At 39.9% G+C, this 19,078-nt stretch overlaps 1 protein-coding gene across 4 annotated transcripts in view; it reads right to left on the bottom strand.

Annotated features, from left to right (window-relative positions):
• Positions 1 to 1,303: 1,303 nt before the first annotated feature.
• Positions 1,304 to 19,078, bottom strand: part of NRP1 (neuropilin 1) — a 201,057-nt gene continuing 183,282 nt past the window's right edge. For 2 of the 4 annotated variants that reach the window (XM_006871254.1, XM_006871256.1), the window contains exons 13-17: positions 15,884 to 16,021; positions 10,421 to 10,692; positions 9,487 to 9,583; positions 6,418 to 6,468; positions 1,304 to 4,279 (exon numbers count right to left, since the gene is read on the bottom strand). In XM_006871254.1, the coding sequence (XP_006871316.1) occupies positions 3,990 to 4,279; positions 6,418 to 6,468; positions 9,487 to 9,583; positions 10,421 to 10,692; positions 15,884 to 16,021 (848 nt within the window). In that variant the 3' untranslated portion in view covers positions 1,304 to 3,989. Of the gene's footprint in view, positions 4,280 to 6,417; positions 6,469 to 9,486; positions 9,584 to 10,420; positions 10,696 to 15,883; positions 16,022 to 19,078 lie in introns of all 4 variants that reach the window. The other 2 variants (XM_006871255.1, XM_006871257.1) reach the window with 2 other exon arrangements.

Below are 19,078 nucleotides of genomic sequence, written 5' to 3'. Positions count from 1 at the left end.
CTAGGGATAGGAAAAGGGGAGCACGGTAACCATATTTAAGGTCTTCTCAGAAAATGAGTCAAAGATGATTAGTATTATTAGTTTGTGATCCTTAGCAATATTCAGAAGGCATGGCTGGATTTGTTCTGATAGACTTCTTGAAATTGCTCATGTTTCTAGAGACATTCATGAATGCAGACAGAATTTAAGTAATGTGATTTCTTGGCTTTGTATCTCTAATTCTTCTCTCTGAGCAGAGAACCTTAACAAATCTACTCAAAAGGGAACATCTTCTATTCTTCATGAGGTCTTAGAAGATGAAGACAAAGGATAAATATCAAGAGGGAAGCAGGCTGAGGAGGAAAAACAAACTCTCTGAGAATGTGTTGTCATGCTTTCTTTCAGTTACATTGTCCTGCAGTCAGAGTAGCTGAGAAAGAATTGTTGGTCCTTGGTCATCCCAATTACCCAGTGACCAGTTGCTGTGGTATCAACCCTGACTCATGGCAACCCCAGCTGTGTCACATAGAAATGGGCACCAGTGGCTGATTATCAGAAGTAGATTGCTACAACTTTGCCTTCTCAGGTGCCTCTGGGTAAAATTAAGCTTCTAACCTTTTGGTTAGCAGCCAGGTGTGTTACAGTTTGCACCACTCAGAGACTCCAATTGGTCAATTTTATAGTAGAAAGCCTTTTAATGAGTCCTGGTGTGGCGCTGTGGGTTAGTACACTGGACTGCAAGGTCGGTTAGCAGTTCAAGCTCACCAGCCACTATACTGGTCAGAACTGACTCAACAGCATGTAACAACAACGACAGCATTCAGCATGCTTTGACACATACTTCTGATGTTATTCCTGTTGTTGTTGATATTATTACTACTATTTCTGTCCCAGTTGGAACAGAAATTTTCTTAGGAAGTACCAAATGACCAGCTTTAATCCATGCTGGATATTGTCATGGGCCTAAACAGCACATGCATAAATACAGTCAGATATATAGCGTATCTTGCACAAGAACAGAACTTGCCAACAGATTTTTGTGACTATTACATAAAGTAGTACTTAAAGGACTATAGAACATTTGACACATGCTTTGACGTTGGAAGTTTTCCATTTATGAGGCCAAATTCTGTGTTCCTTATCTTGACAATGTCTAATTTGGGTTGACATTTGACTTTCAAGAAATATCTTCTGAATCTTTTATCCTTATTAGGATATTAATTTTACAGAGAACTTAAAAATGTCTTGGAAGTTATTTGATCTTGGGACATAACCAGTTTCTTTAAAAATAACAGAAGCTAATATAATAAAAGCCATCAGGTTTGGATATTTTATGAAAATGTTTTAATTCAACTGTTTCTTTGGAATGTAGTAGTCATAGTTTGGAATTTTAAGTTACAGTTCAGTTCTATGTGGTTTTGACGCTACTCAGTGTCTGAGAATACAAATGTCATTTAAAGTTAAGGCTTTGCTGTTCACTTTGAAACAACAATTTACAAGTGTCATATTGTCATAGAAAATAAAAATTTCTGTAAAAAAAATTTGCACAAAATTTTATGATGGTACAAAACATGAAGCAATAATATACCAGTAAAATGAAAACATTTTACTACAGAAAGTTTTTATAGATTTCAATAAAGAAAAAAAAATATGTTATTTTACACCTTTAAAAATTACAAAACAATCTAAAACAATATAAACTGAACATTTTGTAACACTGCCTTTACAAATTAAAAACTTTATAAACATATAATTTTTAAATATATTTATCAGTGCAAGATACTTTAAAATTTAAAGTTGCAGTATCATTTTTCCTTGGTTGAGGAACATTACATCTGTTGCCTTGGAGGGGGTGGTGGTTGGGGACAAAACATTTCATATTAAGTTTTTTTCTTCCTGATATGATTCTAACTGAATGAATACTTCTGGGGACAAAAACCAATTCTTCTTTCACATTAATCAATACTTTCCTGGAAACAAACGGCATTCGCAATCCAATTATGTCATGAAAAAGAGATTGTTCTGACTATATATGATGCAAATGTGACTCTCCCAAGTATGTCTGAGCAAGATCCATAGCAATGCTACAGAGGACAGTCTTCAAAATGACCGTGTACCACACGGCACGACACAGCTACACAGAATCCAACCAAAGCTGCTTAGGCTTAGCGCACGCACCGCCTTAATACGATATTCACTTAATTTTGCTGTTAGAGGCTTAGCAGCTCTCGCCAACCCCAACATCAGCCTTTTCTTCATGAGCCATGTGAATTATTTCTAGAAGCATTCATTCAAGTTTCCGGTTTTTTCCCCCCAGGGTTACTGCTGAATGGATTATTTTAAGCATTTGTTTTGACTTTGCTCATTTTCCCCTCTCTTATCTTAAAATACTAAACCTCCAGGCATCATGATTTATAGTTTCTTTCTTAAATTAACTATTCTTCCTTCCACTTCCCTTGTTTGACTCTATCAAAATAGGAATGTTCTCAGGGACAATTTTTTTGCATATTTGGATATAAAATCTTATGAGGTTTTTTTTGTTGTTGTCCATTTAGGAGACTTTTATTCAGCCTTCCTTCAGGTCTCACTTGAAAGCCAATTAATATTATTCCTTCCCTCAATTTATCACTATTCTATTCAACTGAAACATTCTATCGATGAGCATTCTAATCAGGGTAGATGGACAAATGACTTCAGGAAAAAAGATACTGTCACTTTAACCAGTTAACAAGAAAACCAAAGTTAGACTTTGGAGGGCAAAGTTAGGAATTTCCCTTATTTATTTATTTTAAAACATAAAGCCTAGTAAAATTGTTTGCCATTCCCAGCAAGGTTAAAGCTGCAAGTTTCTTTTCTGGACAATGGCAAATGCTTAAAATTCTAAGAGAGAGAAAAAAAAGAGACAGAGAGATAGGAAAGAGAGAGAGAGTGAGAGAGAAAGCGTTTACATTTGAAAATACATTCCATATGAAAGAACAATAAGTGAGAATATTGCAGCTTTATACAAAAGGGTCGAGAGACATGAAATTGAATGATGGAAAAAAAGCAGAACAATTAAGCCACATTTGCCAAGTCTTCTGAGCCCTTGCCTTCCCGGGGGCTGACGTCTCACACTAAAATATACTTTCTTCTTAGTCAGTGAGCCACCGGGGGGGTTTGATTAAATAGTAGGGCTTTCACCAGTGAGAAACAGAGTGAGTCATGAATGGAACACAATGAGAACTAGTACAAACAAAAAGGCACTTGATAGGACATAGACTAGCCAGTGCCAAGGAGTTTTCATTTCGGTTGTCGGTAGTACACCCAGTTACCAGCAGTGTTTGGTGATGGCACAATTTTCTGCATGAAGTCCACAAGCACGAGGTTTAATACAACACTGGAAAACATCAAGAAAATTTGACGGTATTGCTTCGTAAACAGAGCTGACACACTATACCATACCGGTACTGAGGCTACAGTACTTCGAAAAAGAAAACGTTCTAATCCTTCTTTGTCTATGCACAACGCGGGCAATTATACACAAGTACAGCTGCACCAGTCCACGGAAATGCAGTTAGTCTAATATTTTTTCTGGGCACTGGGTTAAAGGTAGCATGTCCATCAAAAGGGCCCCACTGAATACACTTGGTGCCAGCATCTTGGATTTTGCACAGTTTCCAAAAAGAAAAAAAGAATCCATAAAAGGGAAAGGAGAAAGAGAAGAAGAGAGAGAAGGGAAGTTGAAAAATGAATTCTTAAGTCCATAATACTTGGTCTCAACACCAGCATCTGATTATTCAACTGAAACCAACAGAAAAACCCCCAAAGCTGAATGTACATGATTCCGATTGTTCTCACTTGCTCATGTCTGTCGGCTATACTCATTGACGCTCCTGAGAAAAGCCTGGCTCAGCGTCCTCAACGCACTTCCCAGCTTGTACAGTAAGAGAAGATCCAACAGTTTCCCAGCACGCTCAAGTTCCGTCCTTCCAATTCAGTTCTCCCACTCGTCTTTCCATCTCCACCTGCCTTCATGCCTCCGAGTAAGTATTCTGTGCATTCAGTTTGTCTTTTTTCAACTTCACACCATCCACAAGTTCAAAGTTATAGTTCTCCAAGGCAGACAAGTTTCTTTCGGACATGCCGTTGTGCCAACAGGCACAATACAGCACAACCCCACAGACAGCCCCCAGAAGGACCCCCAGGGCGCTCATGGCAATAATTGTGATGAGGATCGGATCCAAGGTCTTCAACACATTGCCTGGCTTCCTTGAGATGTTCTCATCACCTTCCACTGCACCTTTGTATCCTGGCGTACTCCCTAAGGAGGGAAACAAAATTGGCTTCATGGATACTGCCAACACGACGACCCAGAGTGGACAAAACTGAGTGGGGGGTGGGGACGGAGGTTAGGAAAAGGACTAATCACATGGTCTACTTTTGTCTGTCCTCTTCCAAGTAGATTATTGAAGCAGAGCTTGGCTTTTTCATTGTCTGAAACCACCAAGACTTAATGTTTGACTCGTGGGAGATGAGGATATTGGGAAGTTGATGTTGTGATCCTTGCATAAAGTTTTAGCACATGAAAAATAACCAATTCTAGCTAAACAGTGAGGGCTATCTTCTAAACATATTCAGATGTCCTGCAGGCCTGCATCTGAGTTAGATTGAAATCTGTGTTTATAGTCCTGGGCCAGGTATGAAGTCCTTAAGCTTTGCAAGATGCTTAATCACAGGCTGTGTCTAGGGGAGGTATGTCAAAATTCCCTGTTTCTTTTCCTGATTCCAAAACCAGACACAAGGAGACCTTCGGCACTGCCCTTGCGGTTCAGTTTCCAGGTCCGGGCACAGCTTTACACATGTGCTTGTTCTCCCACGTGTACAATCTTCAAACCAAACAACAATTTCCCCTCAAGCCTACTGTGGTTTCACTCAAAGAGGAGTGAGAGCCTTCAGAGCATGCAAAGGCTTGCAGCTAACATTCAGAAAGTGTTATGGCTAAAATCTGGAAAGTGTCTGGCCTATGTTGAATAGAGCACATTTAATAATCAGAGTCCTTGCAGCCTTCATTGTTTTACTGGAGACGGTTACACTACTTTGCAATACAGTCACTAGGGAAATGTTTTCTTTAGGGTGGAACATGAGAAATTATTAACATGGGAGTCTTGAGCCTAATTATCAGGGACTAGAAATGGGACTAAAATGTTAATATGCAACATGCATGGTATTTACTTAATGGTGTTCAGATCAACTAAGATTCTCATCAAAGAAAACTAAAAATATGAGACACGAGTCCCTAAACAGGGGCAAACAAGCCATGGGGGCATAGTAATAGTCCACCCTTGATGAAGTATTCTTTTGAAACAATCTCTCATAAAGTTTACCTTTCAATGTGGACTTTGTAGCTGAGCTAAACTAGCCACATGTTAATATGACTAATAGCATCCTGCAGTATTTATTTGGCTCTATCAAGTTTGTGTCTGGTTGTAAAAGGACTGCACGTCGAACAGTAACATATGTGGAGACACCATGATACTCACGGTGTGGCACTGCCTGCAGCAGCCATCTATCCCCACAACTGCTAACCAGGAGGTACGGAATCCTCTGGGGATATTGAACGTCTTGTATGTGATCATAAAGCAGTGCTCAAATGAAAACACATGACATTAATTTGTCTAACAATGATGTTATTCCCTAATTAGCTGTAATACTTTGAGCAAATTGGCTCTCTGAATTTCAGTTTTATCATCTGTAAAATGGGGATCGAATACCTTACGGAAAAGATAGTGGTGCCAATCAAGTAAGATAACAGAAGTACTTGGAATCTAAGTGATGGTGGTGGTTGTGTGCTATTGAATATGTTCTCACTCCTAGTGACCCTGTATACGGTTTCTGAGACTGTAAATCTTTATGGGAGCAGAAAGCTTGAGTTTTCTCCTGCAATTCCTCAAAAAATTCTTATTATTAGCAGCACTATCATTATAATCATTATAAAACCATGGCCACGAAAGATAAAAGGGAGATGATGAATCAAACATAACAGATACCTCAGAAGTTAGGTTTGTGCCTGGTTGATAGCGACCAGACACAAGAATTGGGGTTAGCTGTAGATTACAGTATAAAAATTATCATAACTCACTGGGCAAGTCACCACCTTTTTGAGCTCTCACTTCCCATAATTGTCAAAAGAAAGTGTCTTATGTGCTTACCCTCTAAATTTCCCTCTGGGCTTAGAGGGGGACACAGAGGATAAGCAAGTGAAGCACTGTTTTCCTCCAGGGTCCCACTGCATATACAAACTGTACCTGTCACAGACAATCCAATCCAACTCAACGTCATGGACATGGCTCTTCATGTTACATGAACTGAACGGATAATCCCAATGTACTTGAGTTCCAGAAAACATCTTTAGTGGAAACTACAGTTAATTTTTTAAATTGGTTATCAAGATAAATTTACCTGCTTCGTTCATTTTAGTTTCTGGGTGCTTTTTATCCAGGTCTATCGGTTCTACAAATCAAACAAAATTGGAAGAGATTATTTGAGTTGTCAACAAAATACAATATGCACAAACTTCATGAACCCTTACACACACATCCACACATACACCACATACTTCCAGTGCTTGATATAATCAGATTCCACCAAATAACCCTAAAACAGTAGAGAAGCAATACTGAAAGACTATGGAATTGAAGGCTCGGGGAACAACACTTCCTTTAAAGTCTCTCGTCTAAATTAGCAGAATGTGTTTTAGAAGAGAAAGGTGGAGAGACTGGGGTTTTGGCATCTGGAGTGTGGGAGAAATCTTGTGAAAATAGGTAATAAAAAAAGGGCTTGTACATATGGCTACCATCTTGCACTTGGTAGATATTTGCTTCCTATGTTTGACAGTATTAGTTGGGCTTCTCAAATACGATACCATCTTTCTGAAGTAAGAGATTGAGTCCTGTGTTGTTAATAAAGAAAACACCCTGGAAGGAGTTGATGTGGCTCTGGAAGGAACTAATGTGTCCCACACTCACACAGACCCTGTGTAAGGTTTCTGTCAGTGGCTGGTGGGTTTGAACTTTCAATTTTGCAGTTAGCAGTCCAGTGATTTTCCTATAGCTCCACACTAGGGACTGTGGAAGGAGTAAGGTCCTGGTATTCCTATGGTGGTGGTTGTTGTTAAGTGCCATCAAATCAGTTCTGAGACTAGGGCAGGGATTTTTCAGTATTTTGTTCACTACTGTGTCCACAGCATTTAGAACACTGTTTAGCACATAATAGGAGCTTCAGTAAATATTTGGTACATGAATGATTGAATGATTAATAAATAGTTGTTAATTACGAATCGGGCTGCGAACCTTAAGGTCAGCGGTTCAAAACTACCAGCCACTCCGCGGGAGAAAGATGAGGCTTTCTACTCCCATAAAGATTTACACCCTCGGAAACCCTGTACAGGGTCGCTATGGGTCGGAATCGACTCGATGGCACTTAAAAACAACAACAACAACAACAATTTCATATCATCCATGGGTAACTATTCCAGAACATATGAGATGAATTGATGAACACAATTATCTTGTTGCTAAATTCTGACAAGTCAGTTCCAACTCACAGTGACCATGTATAGGATTTCTGAGGAGCAGCTTGTGTGTTTGAACCACTTGTGGTTCGCAGTACAGTGCTTACCCTACAGTGCTACACCACAACTACCTTTGTTATTGTTAAGTGCCATTGAGTAGGTTCTGACTCTTAGCAACCCTTAATAGGGTTTCCGAGGAGCAGCTGGTGAGCTTGAACTGCCAACCTTGCATTTCAAACTGACCTTGCAGTCCAGTGCATTAACTCACAGTGACACACCAGAACCTTAGGCATCGTTTAATCAACACAGCAACAGAGATTCAGTTTTAGCAGAGCTATAATTGCTCCAAGATCAATGCCTAATAGCAAGTACAGCTATGTAGATAAGTCATATGAAACACAAAGGCCAACAGCACTACCTTAGCCTGTAGCATGTGGCATACTGCTTTACAAGGCATGTAGTATGTGGTCAGTTAAAACTAACTGAACTGAGTTGAGTTTTCTTTGGTTTTGTTTGTGGAGGTTGTTCTGACCTTCCAAAACTATCATCATACCATGTTCAGATTGCAATCAGAATGCAACTATACTACATATATAGTGTAACTATATGAAGTAAATATTTCAGCAGTTTTGTAGGCTTGCAAAACATGGGTAACTGTAATTACAGATTATGGGTAATTTGTAAATAGTTGCAACTAAACAATTAAGTCACCTTGTTTTTGTTTTCTGGTTAACTTTTTCTAAGTAGGATATCTTTAAAACATATTTCCCCATACAAAGAAGCAAGCTTTTATTCAGTGCATTTTCCCCAAAATTTATTCAATTGGCCCTATCAAATTATTGTCACTTTAGGGATTACACATACTCAGTATATTGTATTTTAAAAGCTTTGTAGGTTGCTGAAATGATCAAAAACACATAATAACTAACAGGCATCCTTTGTCTTAAATTTGCCCAATAGGCTTATTCCATTTTGTTAAAATTAACATCCTATTATATAATGATATATAACAAAAGTTTAATGTAGCAAATGGAGCCTAAGACTAATTACTGTGCTATTATATTGCCATTAGTGATGCTATTTATAATTATATACTAAGAACTAGGGAATATGAGTTTTTGTTTTTTATGTCAGACTTTTATCTTGTTAGTTGTTGTTGTTGTTAAGTGCCATCGAGTCGGGTCCGACCCATAGCGACCCTGTACAGGGTTTCCGAGGGTGTAAATCTTTACGGGAGTAGAAAGCTTGTTAGTACCAGACCAATAAAGACCAACTCTGAAAATACTAAGCCAAGTCTCAGAATTCCATTTACTCTTGAGTCATTTCAACTATTTTTAGAGTCAGAAATGTCTACTGACTTATAATAATGCAGAGAATTATGGCTTCTATGATTCACTACCCATGTAACCCTCATTAAATTCACTGCAATCAAAAGTTTTCAAAGGCCGGCAGTTTTGTTTATATGTTCAGGTATTTGGAATTATCCAGCTGTTTGAACTTAACACTTTCCATCAAAAGTTCTGGTATGGCACATATCACTATATACGTTGCAAGTCTTTCTTCTTTGCCATGATCACTGATTCTATTTTAGTTATGCCATTTTATAGGCACCCAGCAGACAATTGAACAGACTATGCAGGTTACGTAATGGAGTTGTTGCTGTTAAATGCTGTCAAGTCGGTTCCGAGTCAGAGCAACCCTGTACTGGGTTTCTGAGACACGGCTGGTGGGTTTGAACTGCCGACCTTGCTGTTTAAGCCAACCTTGTGGTTAATGGAGCAGCTAATGGTCAGTTGGCCAGATTTTATGTCCTGTTGCATTGGACTAGGCCTCCCATATGGTGGGTGTGTCTAGAGCCAACATAGAAATTCTCAAGTGGGCAAGACAAAGACCATCATATATGGAAAGACTGGCTCTGGGCAACTATTTTCTTGGTTTCAACAGTAACTCATACTTACTTGCACAGTCCTCTTGTGAAATGTGGTTATTGATGCTAATGTCATCAACTGCAATCCCGCCAAGATTTCCTTTTCCGATTTCGCCCTCAAAAATCACCTAACAAAATGAGATCATTTTCACAGTGTTTCAGTGTGAGTCCCAAATAGTAGTACTGACAAATGCTTGTTCAACGCCAGTATGGCACATAAATTAAATTCATGAGATTTCACGTAAGAACACACTGTGTTCATCAATCAGTATCTGCTGCCTGGTCATGGCAGAAAACTTCCCTTCATACTCCTTTTATGATACCAAACTTCAAGCTGGAAAAATCAGTAAATTAAAGGCAGGACCCATTTTGACAACCCAGAAATAAATTGTAAAGTAGCATTTTCCCTTCTTTTGCAGTAGATTGGTTCAATTTCCTTAATCTACAGGACTGAAATACGCTACTGAGATTATCTGCAATGCAACAATATCTCAGGTTCATGAAGCGACTACAGTCATTTTTGAAATAGTTCCCCCACCACATTTGCATTATTGTTAGTAGCTGCCGCTTATCATTGTTGTTGTTAAGTGCCATCGAGTCGATTCGAACCCTTAGCGACCCTGTATAGGGTTTCCGAGGAGCGGCTGGTGAGCTTGAACCGCTGATCTTGCAGTTCAAACGGCTCTGCAGTCTGACGCATTAGCCCACAGTGCCACACCAGGACTCTATGGCAACCTCATATTTTACAGATTAGAACTGTTGGCCATAATCTCTAACAAAGGCAGGTGGCCAAACCTTTTCTTCCAAGGAGCCTCTGGGTGGTTTGATCTTCCAACATTTAGGTTAGCAGCAGACTGTAAACTACTTGTACCATCCAGGCTCGCTCTTATTTACCTAACTTTCAAAATATCACCTCAGAGTTCCTGAAGCAACTTGCCCTCCCCAACCAAGGTAAGAGATGGTACCTGATAAAGTTTCAGAGACTTGTGAAGCAAAACACGCCCTTCCTTCCAGTGATCTCCTTGGTGTCCGATGACCATCCAGACCAACTGGTCATATTCGTCTGGCTTCTGGTAGCGTAATTTGACCCTCAGTGTGCCAACGTGGGAACCCGACATGTGGTACCAGAATGTCAGGCAGTGGGCTGAGTTCTGGGAATAAACCACAGGACTCACCAGACGAGCCACCTTACCCTTCTGGTTCTCGTCAGCTTGGGAATAGATGAAGTTACCATCTCCTGCTGTGACAAAACACTGTGTTAGGAAGAATGGCCACATTTACAACTCCTTTGTCATTTTGCTTTCAAGTCCCACTAATCAAAATTTCTCTCCCAGGCTGAGCACCAAGAACCCAAACACACAGGTAAATAAGAGAGAGACGTGTGGGGAAGCCTCTTTGGCACCCAAGGCTTTGCTGTTAAGACTCTTAAAATGGACATCTGAATAAGAAGACTGTAAAACAGGGACACTACTTACTTGGAATGCACTGTCATATGAACACAGACTATAGCTCAAGTCTACATTAGCACCGCTGCAGGCCAATTGAAAGCACAGAGCGGAATGAAGAGAACTCCTCTAAGAGAATTGACTTTCACGCCATTGGAAAACCACTTCGGCATCATGATTTGAGCACCAACTTTCCATGGACTATTGAGATGAAGTCTGTGTGTGTGTGAACTGGGTGAGGGTTTACTCAGAAGATCATCAGTTTTTCATTCATTCATTTTGCTTCATCTTTTCATTCATTCACTTTGCTTCATCTCATTGATGGCAATTCCCTCAATGTAATACCACGTATCCCACTTCCTCCAGGTTTCCTGTTTCCATTCGTACTTTTTTCTGGACCCTATTGCTGAACTTTGTCCCTGGGTTTGTTGTTGTTATGTGCCGTGGAGTTGGTTCTGACTCATAGCGACCCTATACAGGGTTTCCAAGACTGTAAATCTTTATGGGAGCAGAAAGCCTCATCTTTCTCCTGTGGAACAGCCGGTAGTTTCGAACTGCTGACCTTATGGTTTGCAGCCCGATTTGTAACTACTATGCTACCAGAGCTCCTTTTGTCCTTGGATAAGTTCTACCATTTTGATCTCAAATGGATGATGACCCTAAGGTGTTTGTAAAGACACATTCTTAGTAATCATCAGAACTGTCGAAAGTCTGGTTGATGATACTTCACTTATACGTATTTACATACATGTTGTTAATAAAGCTGCAGTTTTGCCTAATAATCTAGCAATCACTATTTTATATTTTTTTCTTTTTTTCCTAAATCCAGATGATTTTTCCCCCTTGTTTATTTCATGGCATATAAATTCCATCAACACATCTGAAAGATTGATTCTCAATCAATCTCTACTCCTGTTGGATATGGGTTTCTGGTTTAAGAACGGGCAAGGTTGTAGTTTTGAGGCTGATTAGAATGTGCCATTTGGGCAAAAGAGTTGCTGAGCTGCCTGGACTAACTTGGCTTTGCTTTTAATTACCCCCAGTGGGAATGTTGCCTCCTGCCACCACCTGGTCTAAACACACAACTCGTGTTTCACTGTTTGCGCTGCAAATAGAAATGACCTCCTCTAATGTCTCACCTGATGTAAGCGTGAATCGGAGGCTCTGGCCTGAATGGGCAGCTGCTATGTTTTGTTTGCTGCCCAAGAGGTTGGTGTTATTTGTGAGATACTTTTTCAGTGTGCATATATGGGCATGCCCTTGTATCTGCTTGTCTGTGCCACCGGTGGAAGTGGGATGTGTTCGGGGATAGATTTCTTCATTTATCTGGCTGCTTACAGAATACTTGGAATGAACAGAACACTCTTCTGTGAACCAGTAAGTGGAATAATAAAAGAACGCTGGAAATAAGTCACAGCTCAAGGTGTCTGGTCAATGCTGACTGTGGGAAGTGTCCACCTGTGACAGAGCAGACTCAGTCACTTCTGAATTTGCGTTACCTCACATTACCAGAATGTGCCATGTGGCTGTGTGGCATTACCATGCTACGGAGATGAGCAGGGTATCCGTTTACCCAAGACAGATTAAAAAATGTCCCCCTCATCTTAAGGGAAAAGATCAAGTTTGACATGCCTCAGAGGAGAAACAAGTTGAGCTCACGAGGTCTACTTGAGTAAAGGGGATGAAAAGTGGACATGGGACAGGGGAAAAAGTTGCCTGAGGAGTATCTCATGGCCTCTGCCTTGCTGACATTGTGGCTTTAAAAAAACACACAAAACTTTGCCCATGCCTTCAGCTTCCAGTCCTTCAGTGTGTTCTCACCAGCCCCAGTATGCCCACATGCCTCCACATGGCACCCAAGCAAACCACACTTGATTCCTTTTTGCGCATGTTACCTCAGTTTATTCCAAGCCCAGCTTAGATTGTCTCTAAGACATGGCTACTCTCTCTGCTTCTCTGAGCCCTCCTGTTATGGGTTGACTTGTGTTCTCCCCAAAAGATAGGTTAAAGTCCTCACTCTGGGACTTCATCCTGGTGACTCTTTGGGAACCACACCCTTGAAGTTGAAGGTATCAGTGAAGTCAATTGAAATGCTGTCATAACAGATTAGGGTGGGTCTTAACCCCAAGAGGACAAGAGACCCAGAGGGAAAATGCCCATGTGGAGACTGAGGCAGGGATTGAATTGCCAAGCCAATGAGGGACTAAGATGGTCAGGAATCTCCAGAAGCTAGGAAGAGGCAAGGAAAGATGTCCCCCTGGTGCTTCCAAAGAGAGCAGGGCTCTGCTGACACCTTGATTTCACACATTCAGCTCCAGAATGGTGAGGGAACACATTTCTGCTGTTTAGAAACCCCATGTGTGGTGCTTTGTTAGGGCCGCTTTAGGAAACCAAGACACCTCTTAGCTTATTGTTTACCATCATTTTCCCCTCTGCTTTGGAAGCCCCACTGCTTTGTAATTACACTGTGAGTTCCTCAAGGTCAGGGACAGCCTCCTTTACACCAGCAGCCCATGCCCACTCCAGTCTGTTCAAACAAGATGTGCTCAGCGAACAAGCAACAGATGCTGGATTTCAAGACTCCACGGTGAGGAGATACCTAGCTTCACTCTTAAGGGTCAAATGAAGAACACCAAGTGGAGGTTCATTTAAATAAGTCCAAAACTGGGTCACAAAATATTTTAGCTGGATATTTTTAATTAATTGTAAAAAAATAAAGGAAGAAAACTCTTGATATCTGATTTGTAAAGTTTCTTCAAACACATTATAAATAGGTCACATATAACATGTGGTGTCATTGTATGTGTTTGTGCTTGCTAATGTTAAGCAAACCTAGATGGGATTGCTTAACATCTAGCTTTGCTTAACATTAGCAAACCCCTGCCTTTCGGATGTTAGGCCCACACGTCTCTCAGAGACGGATTGCTTTTTGCTAAGACTGCAGGAGGTTATTTCTAGTACAGACAGACCTGGCATGATAGCTGAATAAAATTGGGTGGCAAATCTTTCTTAAGGGAAGACAGCACTCTTCAACTGTTAATTTAAGACAAGTTCTACTTGCCTCATAGCCCAACACATAAAGCGCTGATATTTTCCTTTTCAAGGGTTTTATCACAGTTCAGGGTCAGGAACTCTGTCTTCATTTTCTCAATTAGCACTTTACTTCTTCAAGCCTTTTAGCTTTTGTCTCTGGCTAACATACCTTTTAACCTCTTTTGAATGTCAGATCCTACTGAGCCATTTTGCTTCACTTTGCATCAATTTTTCCACCATTACTGCCTTCAATTCAACTAATTGCATTTAGTTAATTTGATGCCTTTTATATGTACAGTGCCATTTACAGTCAAAGTATTTTAAGTTTTCTAAAACTGCTTGTCTTAAGATTCAATTGAAAGTGTCTCAGGATTGAAGGAGTCCAATTTTATCCAATTTCCTTGTCATTCTCATTAGGCAAGGAGGTAGCCGTGGTGGAAGGAGGCCTATTCAACCTATTTAATGGTTGTATTCACTGGGGGGAAAAAAGGGAACAGCAAAATGAAAAAAACATGAAGTATCCTCTTCCCATCAACTGACCCAGTGGCCCACTCTTCCCAAATACCAGCTCGGGGAGAACTTGGCTTAATGAGATTTCTAAGCATCAGCCAATGCTCCTTTGGGTATCTTTTGGGAAGCCACTCTTTGAGTAAGCTGTGCTTGGAAAGTATCACTGAGTAGGGTAGCAGTTTGTGGTTTAGAAATTTGCTGTGTGTGTGATTTGCCGGATACTGCTGGGTCTATATACTGTATCTCAAGATGGGTGATAAAAACAATTAGGAGGAAGACAGAGCACTGTGGTGTATAAAATCATTCACCGGCATGGCTGTCAGCACCTTCTGTCCCCCAGTCCTTCCACTCCAGCTTTAGAAAATGAGGCTAAAATCTTAGAAAGGAAGGAAGGTGGCATGAGTTGTAAAGTGGAAGGCAGTAGACGTTCCATCTGCTCAGAGGCAGTGGACTAGATTAAAAATCTTTCTCCAAAGAACAAGAATCCTACCCTACTTCAAGGGTTAAGAAAGTGTCAACATTGTTGTTGTTAAGTGCCATTGTGTTGGTTCCAACTCATAGCGAGTTGGAACCAACTCAGTGGCACTGTATACAGTTTCCAAGGAGCGGCTGGTAAATGAACCACTGACCTTGTGGTTCTAATTGACCTTGTGATCCAGGGCTTAGACTTACTTACTTACTTATTGCTTATTTAGTTAAAAATAAAAAATAAAGATGACAGTGTTGCTTCAAAACTAATTCAGACTTGGGGTATGTTGGATGATATAGAGAAAACAGGATTTCTAATTGTTGAAGCTGGATTAGATACATATGGAGTTGATGATACTATTTTTCATTTTTAATATATTAGCAATTTTTATTATAAACATTTAAAGAAAGTCCTTCTTGTCAACAAGCACTGACCACGTATTCTGACCCAGTTTGCTGGTTTTCAGAGAGGTAACTGAGTGGTCACATAAAGTGGACTTTCTTCATTACTTGATCTTAGCACATCTCTACCAGAGAAAATGTTTACTTGCTGCTCTTAGTAGCCACTGAGTTAATTCCAACTCATTCAAAGGGTTTTCAACTCTGTAATCTTTTGGACTCAAGCATGGCAACAGTAGTGACGTTGGCCCAGGATCGGGTAGTGTTTTATTCTGCTGTGCATGAGGTCATTATGAATCGATTCCGACTCGATGGCACCTAACAACAACAACAGCAACACTCTTTTGGAAGCAGATTGTCAGGTTTGTCTTCCAAGGTACCTCCAGGTAGGTTCAAACCACCAACCTTTTGGATAGTAGTTGAGGGTTTAACCCAGGGACTTGGGTTAATGCTCTATAGTATTGTCCTAACCCCTCCACTTCACAGACACCAGTAAATCTTCACAAGAAAAGCCTTCTCCGATAGAAAAAGAATTTGTAGAGACTGCGAGTTCTCCAGTAAGCTCCCCATTACCTGTGTGATCTTGAATTGGGCCAGTTTTGCTAGTCAACACACTCCATTTAAGTTGCACGTGATTGTCATGTTCCCAATGACAGAATGTCTTGTGAGAGCCCCAGCCAAATTCGCAGTTAAAACCATATGTCGGAAACTCTTCAGTGGGTGGAAGGGAAAAACAGAGACAAGTTAATGATTGCAGGGCAGTAAGGCCTTTAATTATTTCATAGAAATCAACCATTCATACAACTTAATTTCTCTTAACAAATTCTGAGAATCCCACAGAATCACGGGTTATCAGGAAACTCAAAAGATGTCTGAAGATGTCGAAATTACATTTAGACTTTTTTTCTCTCTCTCTTAAATCCAGCTTTAAAAAGATTATAGACTACCTGTCAAATTGGTTTTTCATAAAATTTCCAGGAAGGTTAGTTTCAAGAGTATGTATATTACATTGGTCTCTCCCTAACTCCAGAATATTTAATATGAGAGAGATTCTATTCTTGAAGATGACTCATACAATGGAAATAATTTAAATTATAACTTGACTCCTGAACCTCAAAAGTCTAGAAGTATGATTTGGCTTTGTGCCTTACCATGGCGACTTGGTATTCTCATCACCATTTTATGTTTTGAGGTCGAGGTGTTAGGGGAGAGATTTCTGAAGCATTTTCCTTAAGATCTTTTTTTCTTCTGTGCTATACACCAGGTCACTTAAGTGTCAGCATATGCTTGTTTTTCCCATGAATTTTTTTTCAAAATTGTATGTAAATCATGGGCCCCACTTAAAACCTCAATGGAAGGTCATGTTAAATGTCACACACATTTAAAGAGCTTTTTTTTTTTTTTTTTTAATGTTTCAAATGTGTTTTTTGGAATCTGAAAAGAAAGTGTGAGTGGATTCCCAGGAATGAGTCTTCTCCTGTGTTCTACAAGTTGCTATTTTGACTATCACAATACATTTAACCAATAGCCTTAGTTGTTACTCAACTGCTTTGTTGGGAAATAGCTCAACTTTTTTAAAGCTTGGGAAAACAAAAATCGTCAGTGCTTGGAATTCTTTTGGTGAACTTAAAGTAACAGTCAAAATAATTCTAATGATAATGGCATGTTTCTGGCTGTCTCAACCACTCCCTTCCACTCAGCTCCCTCCCTTCCCCCATTCCCCAGTATAAAATGATGCAACAGTTTTCTTTCATCAAGAATGGTCCTTGCTTCCCAATGAGTGTAGGCAATCCACAAGATGGCAGCATTGGAACAGAAAGAGGAAAGGTGCCTAGGGAATCTTGCCAACTAAACTTTATAAATACACCTTAAACCAACTCCCATACACAATGAGAGAAGTCTGGTGTTCTGGACCAGATTAGGGTCAGGGCTGAGATCCTATCAAGTTTTAGCCTATTCCTCAGCTTTGACCAAGCGTTTAGCATAAAGTCATTTGCTTTCTCCTCTGAACCCCACCTCTCTTGCTCTTCCCCTGCCTTAACAATGGTGTTGGGAAAGTTAAATGAAACTCTGCATTAAATAGAGAAGCATGGTTTTCGTTTCCTATTTAGTTTCCAAGGAACTGCCTTTCAAGTACTAATGTCAAATTCTGGAAGAAAGGCACCCTATTAATTGTCCAAATGGAGCTGGATGAATTCTCCCCTCCAATGACAACATGACCTCTCAAAGGGAGGACATGGTCAGTTTGGGAAAGTAAACTAGTAAGCCCAATGACATATAGAATGTGAGCACTTTCAGTTAGTGAGAAAGGCTATATGTCACAGCTCTAGTGGCATGGGAGGGATAGATTTTATGTCTAGTCTAACATAACTATGAAATAGGACTTCTTAAAGCATGAGAAACCCTCTCCAAAATCTACACACTTTTGCACAGGAAGATTGAATAATGTAGATGAAGTACAGCCAACAAAACACTAACTAAATGGCTGAGTGACCTGGGATGTCACCCGCCCAAGACGCTGGAATGTACCAGTATTGTTGCATGATCTCAGTAGAAAATGCTAATACTGGGAAATGTTCATGTCTGTGGTTTTGTTTATTCTTCTCAAATATAGGTTATAAGACAAGCACATTCCGAAGGGCAGGAAGCCATTGCAACACATTCATTTCTGATTCTATTTTCTTGGTTCGTTTGCAGTATTTATTACATAATAGTCAACTCCAGCTAGTTCGTTATTTGGGCCATTACTATTTTAATGATATCTTTAATACTTTAACTTGGATATTTTCATGATGACCAGGATATGGGGTGACTTTGCCTGGATGTTCTTAGACATTGTTCCTGCTTGCTGTGAATGGTAGTCAGTCTTCCTATATCCTTCCCAATCCTTTAAACTTAACCAGGTCTACAGCTCTGACTTTGTATATTGCCACCTTTTAACTTTTTGTCCCCAATCATATACTTTATGGAAATTCATTTATTTAAAGGAAATGTTTTTAGCTTGTTTGTTTATTTTCTTAAATGTATTTTGTTGGGGAGGAGTGTGGAATGAGTAGACTCAGCGTTAAAAACTTTTCCCTGGCTTGAAAGACAACTAACCCCCACAAAAAACCCACAAACAGTTAAACAAGAAATGGAAGAAAGAAAAAAAGTAAGACAGAAGGAGAAGGAGAGAAGAAGAGGAAAAAACGGAAAATAAAAATGTTTGCAGACTAACCAGCCGACAAAAAAACCTAATTAATGAAAGAACACACAGCACCGTTGACCTTTAAATCTTCAAAATATTACCTACACCCTGTTGCTGCACAATTCTCATTAAATTCAATGGGAATAATCTGGTTAAATCCCTTCTTGACTCTTAAAAATAGCAGGAAATAATATTCTGAACTTAAAACAACTTTATAGTCTCTGTGAGCAAGAACCAGCTGTGTGCATTGAACCTATCTTGCTCACAGTTGAATCATTTATACCATAAAATTTAGGATTTCATTTTTAAATCTAGTATTCAAAACTTCTACTATGTTAATTCCCTAACTCAGGCCTATGCAATCATAGATTATTTGTCAATTTGGTTCGAACTCACAGTAACCCTGTATCTTTATGGGAGCACCAAACCTCATCTTTGTCCCGCGGAGCGACTGGTGGACTTGATCTGCTGACCTTTCAGTTAGCAGCCCAAGGCATAACTCACTACTCCATCAAAGACTCCTATGATGCGCTATAGTAGTGTTTGAAGGATGTCAGCGAGTAAGAGACCTTACAAGGGAG

This window comes from Chrysochloris asiatica, unplaced genomic scaffold, assembly GCF_000296735.1.
Source record: "Chrysochloris asiatica unplaced genomic scaffold, ChrAsi1.0 scaffold00164, whole genome shotgun sequence".
NCBI classification, from domain to species: Eukaryota; Metazoa; Chordata; class Mammalia; order Afrosoricida; family Chrysochloridae; genus Chrysochloris; species Chrysochloris asiatica.
This window is presented reverse-complemented; position numbering and strand designations above follow the sequence as displayed.